The 16722-nt window shown below is 43.9% G+C and overlaps 1 protein-coding gene across 4 annotated transcripts in view; it reads left to right on the forward strand.

Moving 5' to 3' along the window:
* The window catches only part of srgap2 (SLIT-ROBO Rho GTPase activating protein 2), a 101176-nt gene that overhangs the window by 72535 nt on the left and 11919 nt on the right, over positions 1 to 16722 (forward strand). For all 4 annotated transcript variants that reach the window (XM_080423932.1, XM_080423933.1, XM_080423934.1 and 1 more), the window contains exons 8-17: positions 443 to 544; positions 1769 to 1966; positions 3029 to 3113; positions 4037 to 4064; positions 4968 to 4998; positions 6648 to 6708; positions 7050 to 7127; positions 7960 to 8094; positions 8523 to 8628; positions 12538 to 12762. In XM_080423932.1, the coding sequence (XP_080280058.1) occupies positions 443 to 544; positions 1769 to 1966; positions 3029 to 3113; positions 4037 to 4064; positions 4968 to 4998; positions 6648 to 6708; positions 7050 to 7127; positions 7960 to 8094; positions 8523 to 8628; positions 12538 to 12762 (1049 nt within the window). The remainder of the gene's footprint in view (positions 1 to 442; positions 545 to 1768; positions 1967 to 3028; positions 3114 to 4036; positions 4065 to 4967; positions 4999 to 6647; positions 6709 to 7049; positions 7128 to 7959; positions 8095 to 8522; positions 8629 to 12537; positions 12763 to 16722) is intronic.

The raw sequence follows: 16722 nt of genomic DNA on the forward strand, positions 1-16722 counted from the left end.
ATGGGGGTTCGCGGCCAAATACAAATAATTTTGGGTGGTTCTTGACATTTAGAATATATTTGTGGAATATATATTCAAAGATTTGCACAAAGTTTGACGATTTTTCAGAAAATGGCAAGCTCATTGCGCGGCACCGAGCTATGAGCTTCTAGATCTGCTATTGTTGAATAGCCCAAATAAATCTAAAGTGACACAGATGTGTTCCCGGATTGAATGGGTTAATCCATGTGTATTAGATGTGTGTGCCGTCTGAATGCTAGGTAGGTTGTTGATGTTAATGGATCTCGTGTGTGTGTGTGTGTGTGTGTGTGTGTGTGTGTGTGTGTGTGTGTGTGTGTGTGTGTGTGTGTGTGTGTGTGTGTGTGTGTGTGTGTGTGTGTGTGTGTGTGTGTGTGTGTGTGTGTGTGTGTGTGTGTGTGTGTGTCCGTGTGTCCGTGTCCAGAATGGGGTAGTGTGTGCCCAGCCACCAGTGGAAAATGAACTGATCTCGAGGTGTCAACAGCTCCAGTCCCGCCTCGCCACACTCAGGATAGAAAACGAAGAGGTCAGCGTTCATCTTTCTCTCTCTCTCTCTCTCTCTCTCTCTCTCTCTCTCTCTCTCTCTCTCTCTCTTCTAAGAGTGGTTCTTAACCTTCTCAGGCCGTGACCCCCCCCAAAGAATCATATTTGAACTGGGGACCCCCCACTCTGACAAGCACTTAGAATGTAAGAGTTGAGGCATTACATTTAGTTTGACTCGGTTCTACTTATACATATTGTTAAAATAGCTGATCTACAAGCTCACAATTTCTCAATTTCTTTTATATTATTTTACAATTTGTCCAATGCTTGACCAGTTTTTATAGTATAGTTTGTTGATAACCTTTGATGTAGTAATGGTCTTTTTCATTTCTTTCTTTTTCTTTCATTTATTTACCTTTTTTAAGGTATTAAAAACGTCCTTAAATTGTCGTTCACTCTCATCTGGGGACCCCCAAATTTCATGTGGGGACCCCCCTGGGGGTTCCAACCCACAGGTTGAGAACCACTGTTTCTAACTCCATATGGTACCTAATGTAAACCACTCTGTCAATAGGTCTCTCTCTCTCTCACTTCATCACAGCCCAGAGTCTTTCACCTCATCACTCTGTCATAGCTCTCTTCTCCTCCACCTGATCACTCCATCCTCCTTCGTCCTCTCACTTCATCCACAGTGTTTACACTTCATCCTTCAAACGTTGCCAGATGGCTCCATAAGTCATCGTCCAATCAGCTTCCTTCTTCTCACTTTAGTGTTTCTCACATGGGAGAGTTTTTTTTTTGCTATCTAACAGCTGCTACTGTGCTATGCTGTTACCGCTAGGGCATTCACCACTACTGAATGTTAATACTGTTACCGCTAGGGCATATACCACTACTGAATGTTAATACCGGTAGTTGTCGACTACTAACACAAGTAGTCGACTAGTCGACTAGTTGTGGAGATATATATGTTTTTTTTTTACAATGACAACGCTGCTCACTCCAGTTCTGTCTGTCCGTCTTTCTTTATTCTATTTTCTTTTTCTCTTGTCGTCCAGTTTAGTCGTTATCTCAATTCCCAATTCCCCCATGTTGTACTGTAGCCCCTGTCACTGCTGAGCCCTACTGTTTGGTATTGACGAAATTGCCAATATATTATTTAGTCATCATAGCTTAGTTTTTATTTAGTTTTCGGTAGTCGACAAACATTTTTCGTCAACGAAATGAACAGTGCAGTTCAACCCTTCCTCCTCCTCCTCCTCTCCAGGTGAAGAAGACCATGGAGGCCACCCTGTCCACCATCCAGGACATGGTGACGGTGGAGGACTTCGACGTGTCCGAGTGCTTCCACCACAGCAACAGCATGGAGTCCGTCAAGTCCACCGTCAGCGAATCGTATCTCAGCAAGCCCAGCCTGGCCAAGAGACGAGCCAATCAGCAGGAGACGGAGCAGTTCTACTTCACGGTCCGTTCCTCCGTCTCTCTGTTCCGCCCGGCAACAACAACAACAACGGCAACACACACCTGATAGATTCTGTGCTCGATTGATTGATTGAATACTTTATTAACAGTTTGCAAAAGGTACGGTTATACAATAATGCTAAAAGGATAACACAAAAAAGCCTTGAGGGCTTGTTTCCATTGTGGTCCTGTGTATTCAATTCATCAAGACATATAAAGACATACACTACTATAGACATCCAGTGGTGTAAAGTAACTAAGTACATTTACTTAGATTTTGATTATTATTACAAAAGATACATTAACCACTTCAGCCCTATATACATTTAGGCCATTTGAAAATAGCCGATCTACAAGCTCACAATTTGTCGCGATGCGACACATTGTGAGCTTGTAGATCTGCTATTTTCAAAAGATGTTTATACATTTCTGCATAATGCATACTTTCTACTTTTGGTGATTTAAGTACATTTGGATGCCAATACGTTTGTACTTTACTCAAGTACATTTTTAATTCCTGACTTCCATTGCAGTATACTTTACCATTGTAAGTATACTTTTACTTAAGTAAAACAATTGAGTACTTTTTCCACCACTGAAGACGTCATTAATACTAGGAGCAGTAAAAGTATATTTACAGAAAAACAGTGGGGGGTCATTTCTTTTGGCAGCTAGAAGACTTGTCTAGGTCCAGTTGTAGATTGCAGACAGGTGTTCTTTTATAGTGGTTTTAAAGGAGGGCAGGGAGTCACACTTTTTGATGACTGGTGGTGGTAGGACATTACGCATTTTGGTGTCATAACAGTAGAATGAATTCATCCCCGTGTTTCTGCCGAATCTGGGGGGAATGAGATCAGTGGAGCTCCCTCTGGTGTTGTGCCACAAGTTATCTTTTAAGTAGTCAAACAGGTACACTGTAGGGTCAAACATAATACACTACCATCGTTTGTGACTCATTTGTGTGTGTGTGTGTGTGTGTGTGTGTGTGTGTGTGTCTGTGTGTGTGTGTGTGTGTGTGTGTGTGTGTGTGTGTGTGTGTGTGTGTGTGTGTGTGTGTGTGTTGTAGAAGCTGAAGGAGTTTCTGGAAGGCAGGAACCTGATCACCAAGCTGGAGGCCAAGCATGACCTCATCCAGAAGAGTCTGGGAGAGAGTAAGTATTAGTCGGTCACCATGATGTCTATATCAGTGCTGCTCACAGTGGGCTCGGCTTAAAGGGCTAGTTCACCCCCAAAATAACTTTTTTTCCTATGGATGAGTCACCCCATGGAGACTTGAATTCATGGAGATTTTTTAGTTTTTGTCTCATTCCTAAGACAATAATTTGATGACCGGGAGCGGTTCCGGTAGGAGACACAAAGAGTCTCCTTTGTGTCTCCTACAGGAACCGTTGCCTACCTGTCCGCTGGTCATCAAATCATTGTTTTAGGAATGAGACAAAAACTAAAACATATCCATGAATTCAAGTCTCCATGGGGTGAGTAATCCATAGAAAAAAAGTACTTCAACCCTTCCATACACACAGGGCGCTTAGCACTTCAACAATTTAACAACACATACCTGGTGTATATGGGGGTCCCTGGCACGTCATATGTTCCGATGGCGGGCCGCGGCCAAATACATTTAAAATTTGGGGTCCTTGACATGAAAAAGTTTGATGATGCAAGTGTGTGTGTGAGTGCGTGTGCATACTGTACGTGTATATGCGTGTATGATGAGCCTTATGCCCAGTGAGTGAACCGGCATAATGCTGGGTAGGAGAGGTGTGTGTGTGTGTGTGTGTGTGTGTGTGTGTGTGTGTGTGTGTAGGGCTATATGAGAGGCAGTTAGGTCACAGTAGGAAAAGCCGTGTGTGTGTGTGGATGCAGCTGCATGTTGGAGGGGGGTTCCTCTGGGTCAACCATGTCCCACAGGAAAGCCCTTTACTTGTTGTTCCTGTGTGTGTGTGTGTGTGTGTGTACAGCGGGAAGTTGGTCTGCTGTGTTTGTGTCCAGCTGTGGTCATTTCCTCATGTGTCGTGTTTCTACTATAACTGTTTCCCCCCCCCTCTCTCTTCCTGTCTCTCCCTCCTTTCAGGTCAGAAGACTGACTGTTGCCTTGCCAGGTAGGTGTGGTGAAAGAAACTACCAGTGTTGCCAGATTTTGTGAGAGAAATAAGTAACTGGGTCTATACAAACAAGCCCAAAAGAAGCGACTGTTATAGGCATTTTAAACCGGATATTTGAAAATATCAGATCTCTACAAGTTCACAACGTGTCACATCGCGCCGAGTTGTGAGCTTGTAGATCTGATATTTTCCCAAACAATCTTGAAATTTATTGTGGAATATGTGGAAGATTTTTTGAAACATTCTAAGAACATAAATCTGGTACGGGGGTCCCTGTCACAAAACATTTTCAGATGGGGGGGGGGGGGGTTAGGGGACAAATACATATAAATTTGGGGGTTCATGACATGAAAATATTTTAGAACCACTGGTTTAAATAATAATTAAAACATGTTGAAGCTCAAGCCCCAAATAAGCAACTACACTTTAGAAACAAGCCCAAAAAACAGCAACCCTCAAACTGCCAATATTTGCAAGCAACTTTAGAAAAAAAGAAGCCCAAAGTTACTTATAATAAGCGGACATGGCAACACTGGGAACTACACTCTCTCTCTCTCTCTACCATGCACACACACACACACACACACACACACACACACACACACACACACTCACACACACACACACACACACACACACACACACACACACACACACACGATAGTGGCGTTTAAGCTTGATTTGTTGGCAGTCAAGTGTATTATTTTCCCTGTGACTGTTTTTAGATTTTCTCAACACGTGTGCATATTATTATGTGTGTGTTTCCAGAATTGTGTGTGTGTGTGTATAAATAGAAGCCATAATGACAGAGTGCTGCTGTTTCTCTCTGTCTTTACTCTCTCTTTCTCTCCCGTCTGTCTGTCTGTCTCTCTTTCTCTCTCTCTCTCTCTCTCATCACAGTGGAAGACGGAACTCAGCTCTACGGAAACAGGTAATTATTTGTCCTCGTCCTTGAGTGTGCGTGCATAAATGAGTGTGAGCGTGAGCGTGTGTGTGTGCTTGCTTGAGCATGTGTGTGTGCTTGAGCATGCGCGCGCGTGTGTGCGTGTGTCTGCGTGTGCGTGAGCATGCACGTGTGTGTGAGCGTGCGTGCGTGCTTATGTGTGTGTGTGTGTGTGTGTGTGTGTGTGTGTGTGTGACTTTTGGCTCCTCGGACAGACAGTTAACTGTAGCTGTGTTTCTAACGCAAAACACATGCTTTCTCACGGTAGAGCCCCCTTGCCCGCTGCTTACCCAGCATGCACTGGGGCTCAGACGTTATTAGTGCTTGTGTTGTTGTTATCACACACACACACACACACACACACACACACACACACACACACACACACACATTTGATACTTATTAGATTTCATCTGGGTAAACACACGGTCATTGAAATAGTGCCAACAAAAGGAAACAATATGCAGCTTCTGATCCCAGCTGTAGCTTCACTATGGGGGGGAAATCCAGGGCACGTGGCGCCCCCTTGTGGCCGACAGTGTCCTCAGCAGCAGAGGGAACTCACAGCAACCAGATAGTCTGTTGTGAACTATGGGAATATCTGGGCTTTTACCACATCGTTGGAGTCGGGCAGAAACCTCTTATCTACATATTTTAACGTTTTGTGTTTTTTCGTAAATTAACGCCGTACTTGATCATACTACAGCGTCCCACAAAAGCATCAAAAGTAGCAGATCTACAACGCGCCGCGTTTCGAGCTTGTAGATCTGCCACTTTTGATGCTTTCGAATTTGAATCAGTCGTGAGATTTTTATTTAGCTTTAATCCTTGAGCCCACCCCACCCCGCCCCCTGGCCTGGTCTTCACACACAGCTTCCTGGAAGCCCCCCCACCCCCCCCCCCCACCCCAAACAAACAAAGGGAATAGAATTGGAGCCGTCTCCTAGCAACAGCTGGGGTACACACTTCTCCCACCACCCGACTGTACTCTCTGCTGCCACGTTTCTTCTTGTGTGTGTGTGTGTGTGTGTGTGTGTGTGTGTGTGTGTGTGTGTGTGTGTGTGTGTGTGTGTGTGTGTGTGTGTGTGTGTGTGTGTGTGTGTGTGTGTGTGTGTGTGTGTGTGTGTGTGTGTGTGTGTGTGTGTGTGAAGTGCACCGAGGCGTGTGTGAAGTGCAGACTGGTGTGCAGACATCCTCCACACGTTATATTCCCCTCTTAACCTGTTAAACCAGGAAAGCATCTGTGTGACGCTGTTGTATGATCAAGTAGGACAGTGGTTCTCAACCAGGGGTTCTTGAGGGGGTTCCAGGTGGTCCCCAGCTAAATGATGGTAACCAAATAGACCCTTATAGATCTTTAACTCTTAAGAGTGTAAAATGAAACCAAATGGACCCTTCATTTTAGGCTTCATATGAAAAGAGTTGAAAACCACTGATTTAGTAGGGCTTTAATTTTCGAAAGAACACAAAACATTAGAATATGGAGATAAGAGGTCTCTGCTCCGACAGCAACGATATATGGCAACAAAACAAATCAGAAAACTGTTGGGATTTAGATGGCATTTGTAGAAGGGCCTGCAGGTCTTAATGGGTTAATTAACCCTGCGTCTCCCTCCTCTTGTCCTCCTGTCCTGTAGGAGTCGGGTCAGGTCATCCCCTTGATGGTGGAGAGCTGCATCCGCTTCATCAGTCGCCATGGTGAGGGACCTCTCCGCTGTGCAGCCATTGGCTTATGGTCAGCTGACCTGATGGGCACTGATTGGTCATGTTGTTATGTCAAGTGTCTCAGGACATTCATAGCCTGTTTTATTTATTTATTTTGTAGCACTTAGCTACACAGATTAAAATAAAATAAAAAAGAGAAAAAAGTGTGGGCCTTTTTTGGACCAGAAATGGTATTTGGCTGTTTTACAGAATTGATTTTAAGATTTTATTGTTAACTTTTAAAGCTCTTAACGGCCTGACACGCACCTCAATAACTAACTGAGCTGCTGGAACTCATAACGTGTGTGTGCGTGTGTGTGAATGGGTGTATTCAGGTCTGCAACACGAGGGCATCTTCAGAGTGTCCGGCTCCCAGGTGGAGGTCAATGACATCAAGAATGCGTTTGAGAGAGGTATGGTGACCACAACTACATTACCCATCATGCAACACAAACATTCTCCTCTTTCATTCAGCAGTCTTAACACATTGCATGCCAGTCGCGTAGATCTACGCGAACCTATTTAAAGCCGCAGCGTGCCAGTCGCGTAGATCTACGCGAACCGCCGATTCCCATGTTAAGTGCCCCAGGTGCACTTTCCGAATTTTTTTGATCCATTTCCGTTTCCGGTTTCCGGTCGGAAACGGAATTATTCGGGTTCCGGTTTTTTCGATCGTATCCGCTTCCTGTCTGGGATCCTGTTTAAAACTCGATTTTCTCTGGTTGTTGTTTTTCTCCTCGCTGATCACTGTTTACCGTTGGTCGGCTGTAGCTTCAAGATGGCGGCACGGATTTGGAAACTGTTTTCGCTGGTCGTTTCTCACGGATCCGCTGTGTGTTTAGAACCAAATGAACGCGCACTTTTAACTTATTTAGCGAGGTCTGTGGCGACATGAAAAAAACTAAAAAACAACAATAAAACGCTGGCACTGGTGAGTACATTATGAGATTAAACTCTGGCATGGAATGTGTTAAAGGGATAGTTTCATTCCTAAGTCAATAATTTGATGACCAGCGGACCGGTAGGCAGCGGTCGGTCATCAAATTATTGGCTTAGGAATGAGACAAAAACTATAAAATATCCATTAATTCAAGTCTCCATGGGGTGACTAATCCATAGAAAATAAGTCATTTTGGGGGTGAACTATCCCTTTAACCCATCAAAACCGGGAAAGCATCTGTGTCATTTTAGATTTACATACATAAGTATATATAAGCAAAACAACTTTGTGTGTGTGTGGACCAGGTGAGGACCCCCTGGCCGGGGACCAGAATGACCATGACATGGACTCCATCGCCGGGGTCCTCAAGCTCTACTTCAGAGGACTGGACCACGCCCTCTTCCCCAAGGAAGTCTTCCATGACCTCATATCCTGTGTCTGTGAGTGTCCGCTATCCTCTGTGTGTGTGTGTGTGTGTGTGTGTGTGTGTGTGTGTGTGTGTGTGTGTGTGTGTGTGTGTGTGTGTGTGTGTGTGTGTGTGTGTGTGTGTGTGTGTGTGTGTGTGTGTGTGTGTGTGTGTGTGTGTGTGTGTGTGTGTGTGTGTGTGTGTGGTGCTTGCGTTACTATACTTGTGATGCCCAAATGTAGAATTTTGAGAAATAGACAGATTAATGGTTGTTTTATAGATGAAGAAATATGTTTTGTTACGCTTAGTGTTACGTGGTTGGGTTCGCCATTTAGAGGTTGAGGTTTATGGGATTAGAGAGTGAAAGAGTTATGACTAAGTTATAGGTAGTTGCACGCTGGTGTTGTGCAGCTAAAATAGCAGATCTATAAGCTGTCATGATGTACTTCGGTTTTGTTTCAGCCATGGAGTCTCTCCAGGAGCGGGCGGTCCACATCAGGAAGGTCCTGCAGCCTCTGGCCACCAAGACACTCATCGTTATGAGATACCTGTTCGCCTTCCTCAACCAGTAAGTACTGAAGGCGCACACACACGCACGCACGCACGCACCCATGTCGTCACACTCATGTCACCAAGGAGTTCCCTAATGCAGCTACCGCCACATATGGAGTGTGTTGTCTAACTTCAATGTGTCGTCATTAGGGTTGGGTACCGAAATATGGTTCCAAGTAGGAACCGATAAAGAAATGGTCGGTACCGGGTACCCATAAAAAATATGTAATTTCGGTTCTGCATATCGGTTCCTAGACGCGCTAAAAGCCGTTCAAACAAAGGCGTTTAGAAGTCCTACACAAACAGCACGTAATCTGATCAAAAATCACAAATCCGGTAAAACACCGTTGTATGGAGAAGTATACATCAGTTAGTTGCGTCTCTCTGTATGGAGGAGTAGAGCTGCTGCTTCTCTCCGAGCGCACTCAGCCCAGCCACATTCCTCCTCGCACCCCCCCACCCCCCTCCTCTCACTCACCAGTCACCGACTGAACTGTAAGGGAAGGAACAGCCTACCCTGCAAACTTTGTAACCAAGATTTTCTGTTGAAAACTGGAATCCACTTGTCAGAGGGTGTAACATTAGTTGGCAAACCAGCGCTAGTTAAAGGGATACTTCACTCTCCCGACGGGGACACATTTTAAAAAATTATTAAAAATAAATGAAAAAAGTTATGGAAAATTCATGGCCCCCTCACGCATTAGTAGGACACTCTAATGCGTGAGGGGGCCATGAATTTTCCATAACTTTTTTCATTTATTTTTAATAATTTTTTTAAATGTGTCCCCGGCCCAAGAGTGAAGTATCCCTTTAAGAGCTCGCGCAGGGGAAAATAATTAACACCAGCCAGGGACGCCGGCTTTTGTGCGTGGCCATGGGGGCTGAACTTGATCACCACTCGCCCCCCCCTTCCCCCCCCTCCACCCATTTTTTTTGCTTAATTAATTCATTAAATGACCATAAAACAACATTAACAACACTCTACCCATCCTTCAGTGTGTCCCATCCTCAAATGTTTTACTTAAATAAAAGTACTTATTTTAGTAGTAGCCTATAGTTACTTACTCCACTACATATAGACAAATATTGTACTTTTACTCCACTACAATTATTTGATAGCTTTATTTACTATAGTTACTTTGTAGATTTTGATTATTATTACAAAACCACTTATACAGTATATATACTTTGGCAATTTGAAAATAGCAGATTTGCGACGCGTTGTGAGCTTGTAGATCTGCTATTTTCAAAGAATTTGTATACATTTTACACGTTTGAAAACTTGTGAAATGGGACCTTCTGCATAATGAGTACTTTTACTTTTGGTACTTTAAATACATTTTGATACCAATACTTTACTACTTTTACTCAAGTACATTTTGAATACCTTACTTTTACTTGTAATAGAGTATTTTTACACCGCAGAATTGATACTTTTGTTTAAGTAAAACATTTTAGTACTTTTTCCACCACTGGTATTCAGTGCATGCAGTGAGTGACTGTTAGTGCACACAGGACGAGGGAGTCAAGGGACACAGCATAGCGACCCTTCATTTCAATAAGGGCAGAGCCAAAACCTGCAGAACATGTTTAGCACAGCCATAGCCATGGTGGTGCCGAGTCCCCCTGGTCTAAAGTTGTGTTCGATTTTTCGAGCCGCAATAGCCCCGCCCCCCCGCTGCGAGCCGTTTCTCTGTCTGAGCTATTGTTCTAGGTGTCAACGGCGCGTTAACACCTATCTGCGCCCCGCTATAGTAATGGTAATGGTAGTGGTACTGTAAGTTTGAGCCTGACATCTGAGATTCATTCATTCATGACCAATTGAGCGTGGGGGCGCTAGCCCCGAAGCCCCCGCGTCATCGGCGCCCCTGACACCAGCTGTGAACGCTTCTGTTTGAGTGTGTGTGTGTGTGTGTGTGTGTGTGTTTGTGTGTGTGTGGGGGTGTGTGTGTGTGTGTGTGTGTGTGTGTGGGGGGGGGTGTGTGTGTGTGTGTGTGTGTGTCTTGCAAAAATGAAACTGAAAGTGAATTCTTCAAAAGGAAGGAATGGCAGACCTAATATTATTAATGCATTTTGGCTGTGTGCAATAATGCAACTGCAGACATTATAATACCTTTTGATAGGCTATTCAATATTTGTTTTAATTTCTTGACTATGGCAGTGTAATGTTTTGAGGCTATATATTTATATTTTATTTCTACACAATAGTAAATCAATAATTCTACACAATAAATAAATATGTTTGTGTTAAATAACTGATCTCAATATGGAACCATTATAGTTATGATAAGTTTTGCCATAATCATGTAGCTCTAAAACAGAGGCACAGCCATGACATGAATGGTACAAAAAAACGTTTAAAAAAATGTATATATATATTTTTTAAATTAATAATTTCCGGCTATTCGGTTTTCGGCCAAGTGTTTCCTGTATTCGGTATTCGGTTTCGGCCAAGAATTTTCCATTCGTTGCATCTCTATTAAAAAAACATTTTTTTAATCATTTTGGAACCGAAATATGGAACCGATAGGAACCGGATCCGATAAGCAGAACCGGAACCGGAACCGGACTCGTAAAAATCCTAACGATACCCATCCCTAGTCGTCATGGCATCAGGTGCACCTCTAGTTATGTTAAATAGTCATAAAACCCACATACAAACTTAACCGCTTTCAACCTGGCATCTCTAAGGCTACTGGGCCGCAGCGTGGCGGTCCAGGCACCCTATAGGCTGCAATGCCAGCATGACAGGTTGTTGTGGGTTCGAGTCCCGATCCCGACGACCTTTGCTGCGTGTCACTCCCCATCTCTCTCTCCCCGTTTCCTGTCAGTCTGCTGTCCTATTAATACATTTATTAAAAAATAATAATAATTAAAAAAACTAAACTGGCATCTCTATGTTGAGCATATCCTTATGTTTTTACCGTAGAATAAGACGCCATGCTCTAATAACTGGGAATCTCTTGACGTCGTACCGATGATGATATCACAATGCGTGAGCTTATAGATCGGCTATTTTTGGTCCACCGCGTCGTCCTACGACAAAGTAGAAACGGGGCTTTAAGGAGGATGAAAGAAGAGAGGGAAGAAGAGGAGGTTACAAAGGGGATGATAAGAAGTAGGGGGGGGGGGGGTGTAATGTGAGAGTCCTGGGTAAACACGCTGGTCCCAGAACCAGCTCACACACTGTAAAATCTTATTTAACTCTGAGTGTTAAAAAAAACTGGTTCCGAATGGGAGAGAGACCCTTACGGGTCCATTTGGGTCAATGTTACACACTCTCATATTCTCAAATAGACACTGAGGAGAGTGAAGAGTATGGGGGGGGGGGGTTCATCCTCATGGTTAAGTGATTTACAGTGAGACCCTCGGTGCCCCTGCTTAGTCACACGCACACACACACACACGCACACGCACACACACACACACACACACACACACACACACACACACACACACACACACACACACACACACACACACACACACAGTCATCAGTCTCCTCTCTTGCACAGATCACACAACAGCTAATGTCTAAACCAGCCGACCGTCCATACATCAGCGTGTTGTCTGACCCACTGCCCTCCTGCACACGCACGCACACACGCACACGCACACACACACACACACACACACACACACACACACACACACACACACACACACACACACACACGCACACACACAATTGTATAAATGAGGTGTTGCAATAGGATTGCGTGTGTGTGTGTGTGTGTGTGTGTGTGTGTGTGTGTGTGTGTGTGTGTGTGTGTGTGTGTGTGTGTGTGTGTGTGTGTGTGTGTGTGTGTGTGTGTGTGTGTGTGTGTGTGTGTGTGTGTGTGTGTGTGTGAGGATGAGAGTCTATGCGTGATTCCCTAACCTCTCCTCTCCTCTCCTCCCCCCCCCCCCCCCCTCCCCCACACAGCTTGTCTCAGTACAGTGAGGACAACATGATGGACCCCTACAACCTGGCCATCTGCTTCGGTCCCACGCTCATGTCGGTCCCCGAGGGCAACGACCAGGTGTCCTGCCAGGCCCACGTCAACGAGCTCATCAAGACCATCATCATCCACCACGACGCCATCTTCCCCGGGCCGCAGGAGCTGCAGGGCCCCGTCTACATGGTCCCCGGGGCGGGGGACGAGTACTGGTGAGGGCCACAAGTTGAGAGGCGGGGGGGGGGGGGGTTGCTGAAAGACATGGCTCTCTACACTAGTGTTGATTTTGACAGCACATTTTGATTTAGTTTTAGTCATAGTCTTTTGAATAGAATTACATTTAGTTGTAGTCATATTTAAGTCATCTGAAATGTTTCAGTTTTTTTTTCTTTTTTGGTCTTGATGGATTGAACCCATTAACACATTGGGTGCCAGAGGTTTATTAAAATATTATACGTTGAGTGCCTGCATTTCTTCCATCCACTTGCGTTATACGTTTCGTGCTGTAGAAGCCCTGACGCGGAAGTGCATGTAAACAAAGCGTGCGTGCGAGACGGCGGAGGGTCCCGACTAACGCCTGGAACAATAATATTTCTAACGCGATCCTCCATTGCAGAGTGATCGCCGATCGAAAACGGCTCGTTTCCACCACGTTAAAAAGAAATGGAGATATTAAGCTTTTAGTCAAGGAGATAACATTGAAAACGCCGACCGGAAGGATTTTTGACATGGAGCCAGATCCAGCCTCTTCTTCTCAGAAACTCCTTGGGTGATGTCAAAGTTTCGTTTTAGCGCCCCACGTGGCCCACATGTATAAAAATAGAATTGGGTCAAAAACGGTCCGGACCGTTTTCGGCACTTCTCGTTTGGATCCTCAAAAACGGTCCGGACCGTTTTTGGCATTCAATGTGTTAAGACCTGAAGCCGATTCTACAAAATGTCTTCTAAATCCTAACAGTTTTTTGAAAAAAAACCTATGTTGCTGTCGGTGGTTCTCAAACTTTTTTCATGTCAAGGACCCCCAAAATAATATGTATTGGCCGCGGACCCCCATCTCAAAATATTTTGTTCCAGGGACCCCCCAAAAGCAACGATTTGAGTTACAAATGTTCTCTTTAAAAATATATATATTCAAAGATTTGCACACATTTTCTCGATTTTTCAAAAATAGCAGATCTACAAGCTCGTAGCGCGGCACTCGGTGCCGCGCTATGAGCTTGTAGATCTGCTATTTTTGAATAGTCCAAAGTGTAAAATAATGCTTTTCAGCTCAAATCAAAAAATGACACAGATGCGTCCCAGGTCTTGATGGATTTAAAACAACATCATTTATAGTTATTGAGCTTGTCGCGGACGGACCCTTAAAGTGTTGAGTCTGTTTGGTTTGGTTTTATTGGGTATTACAGTTTATAGACCTAATACCTGGAAGTGACATCACAAGTGGGTTCCCTCGCCAGATTTCCAATTGCTTTTTGTCTTTTTGCTCCCCCCCCCAGGGGTTTACCATCTTTCTTTGACTTGTTTTATTTTATTTCACTTTTATGTCTTTAATGTTACCCTAAAGAAAAAGAATGCATAACTCAAATACAAGAACCAGACAACAACGGCTAAACCATTAACAATACACACTATCAGATGAAAAAGGAGACGGGAAACAACACAACCATAGATCATCTTATTCCTTCCTCCATATAATAAAAAACATAACCATGAAATGTTGATGAATATGGAGGATTTTACCCCTTTGGGGCATTACTTGGGAAATCCCAAAAGTTCCAAAAGCTCTTAACCCATTTAGACCGGGAACACATATCTGTCATTTTAGATTTCTTTGGCTATTCAAAAATAGCAGATCTACAAGCTCATAGCGCGGCACTCGGTGCCGCGCTATGAGCTTGTAGATCTGCTATTTTTGAAAAATCTTGAACATTTGTGGGAATCTTTGAATATATATGTTTTAAAGCGAACATTTGTAACTGTCAAATGTCTCAACAAATGCCTTAATTTCTCTGAAAAACTGCTATATCAGTGGTGCTCAGTGGTGCTCAAACTTTTTCTTGTCAAGGACCCCCAAAGTTATGTTTTTGGCCACCGATCCCCATCAAAATATGTTGTTCCAGGGACAACGTGCCAGAAGCAAAGATTTAGTTGAAAATGTTTTTAAAAAAGTTTAAAATGTTGTTTCCAAAAATATGTATGTATTAAAAAAATATGTAGAGTTTTTTTTAAATAGCAGATCTACAAGCTCATAGCGCGGCCGTGCTATGAGTTTGTAGATCTGCTATTTTTGAATAGCCAAAGTCTAAAAATAATGGTTATAACTCAAATCTTAAAATGACACAGATGCGTTCCCGGTCTTAATGGGTTAATATAGTTTCAGCATGGTCCTGTCCAATAACGTCAGCGTGGCGCTCTCTAATAAAAAGCCGTAACGAGGCTCCAGACAGAGGAGAAGCCGTTCATGTGTCCTTGGAGGACATGTGTGAGACGTTTCCAAACGGGACACGTTGTAGAACATCACACAGCAAACCTGAACCAGATGCTCTGACATCATCATCTAGAGCCACCGCTCTACCACTGATAACCTCACACAGCACCGTATAGAAGACTGAAGATTCTCTGTTATCTGTTCAAGAAGACAAGCTTAACACAACGGGTGCCAGCGTTTTATTAACCCTTTAAGACCTTTCAAAAAATCTAAATCCTAACAGTTTTTTGAAAAAAAATCTAAAAAATTAAAATTCACGATTTTTCAAAAATAGCAGATCTACAAGCTCATAGCGCGGCACTCGGTGCCGCGCTATGAGCTTGTATATCTGCTATTTTTGAATAGCCAAAGACATCTAAAGTGACACAGATGCGTTCCAGGTATCAATGGGTTAAAACAGATTACTTTCAGTGCCAGAGATCTCACCGTTTGTAACGCTGTGCTGTTTATAGCTGTGGACTCCACGGCGAGCACCCACACGCAAACAATGGATGCGTGCACGACGATCGATGGTCCTGGCTAACGCCTGGAACAATAACATCTCTCATGCAAGTTGCCATTACGCAGTAATCGCCCATCGAAAATGACTCGTTTTCCCCACTGTAAAAATTTAAGGAGATACAGAGGTTTTTATCAAGGAGATAGAACGAGAGCGGACGGGGAGCCATGTTTTTTGGCACGGTGATCCATCTGTCCCTTCCTTAGAGTCACCGTGGGTGATTCCAGAGCTGCGCTAGCCCCCCCTTGTGGAAGCGCTACTCTCTGAAAACACTTTTTTTACCGTGTTTGGCACCCGATGTGTTAAAGGGCAAGACCACTTTGGTAGAGGTTTGGGTTGTGTAGTTACCTTGCCATGATGTAACTCCCAATCTGGACAAGAAATCTAAAATAATTGCTCTATTGATTAGAAATTGATCAATGAAGGCAAAAAGCCAAAAACACATATATTTTTTTTAAAGTGATAATTCAAAATATGCTCCTCATTAACTTGCATTGTAGTCCAGGCTATGGTCGAGGCTTACACCCCTGCCCCGACCACTTCGGTCTGCCGCCTCGGGGCGACTGGTTGCCTCGTCGCTCAGTGGTCCTTGTGGCTGATCTACACGGTCACGTTTTTTCTGTTCTGGCCCCACAGTGGTGGAATGAACTCCACACTGATGTCAGGACAGCAGAGTCACTGCCCATCTTTCGCCGCAGGCTGAAAACCCACCTCTTCAGGAAACACTACCCTGACCCTTGCTCTTAGCCTTGCCTACTTGTTGTCAATTATTTGTACAAGCTCTTGTTGTGGGCTCGCCTCGCTGCAGCAGCAACTTCCAATTGAGTACCAAAGTCCTGGCGTCACTTTTTTGTATTGTAATTCCCATGGAGAAACCTGAGATCTGTACATTCCTCTAATGTAATGTACGTCTTGTTGTTCTTCAGCACCTGAAAGGTTTGTGTTGGGATGTGTGTCGTGCTTCCCTCTGGACTCTGTTTGAAATGTGAGATCACATCATGTAAGAACTGTGTTCCAACAATACAGTAAACAAACCACCCCGACGATACATTTGATAACGACTATGCTTGATTTTTTTTTTATAATAATCAAGCTCGCAATACGTCACAACACATGAGCTTGTAGATCTGTTTTTTTGAATGGGCTTAAGTGGTTCAGGTGGTTCTACTAGTGTAGTGTCTCTCT

This window comes from Gymnoscopelus braueri, assembly GCF_963280865.1.
Source record: "Gymnoscopelus braueri genome assembly, chromosome: 3".
Lineage (NCBI taxonomy): Eukaryota > Metazoa > Chordata > Actinopteri > Myctophiformes > Myctophidae > Gymnoscopelus > Gymnoscopelus braueri.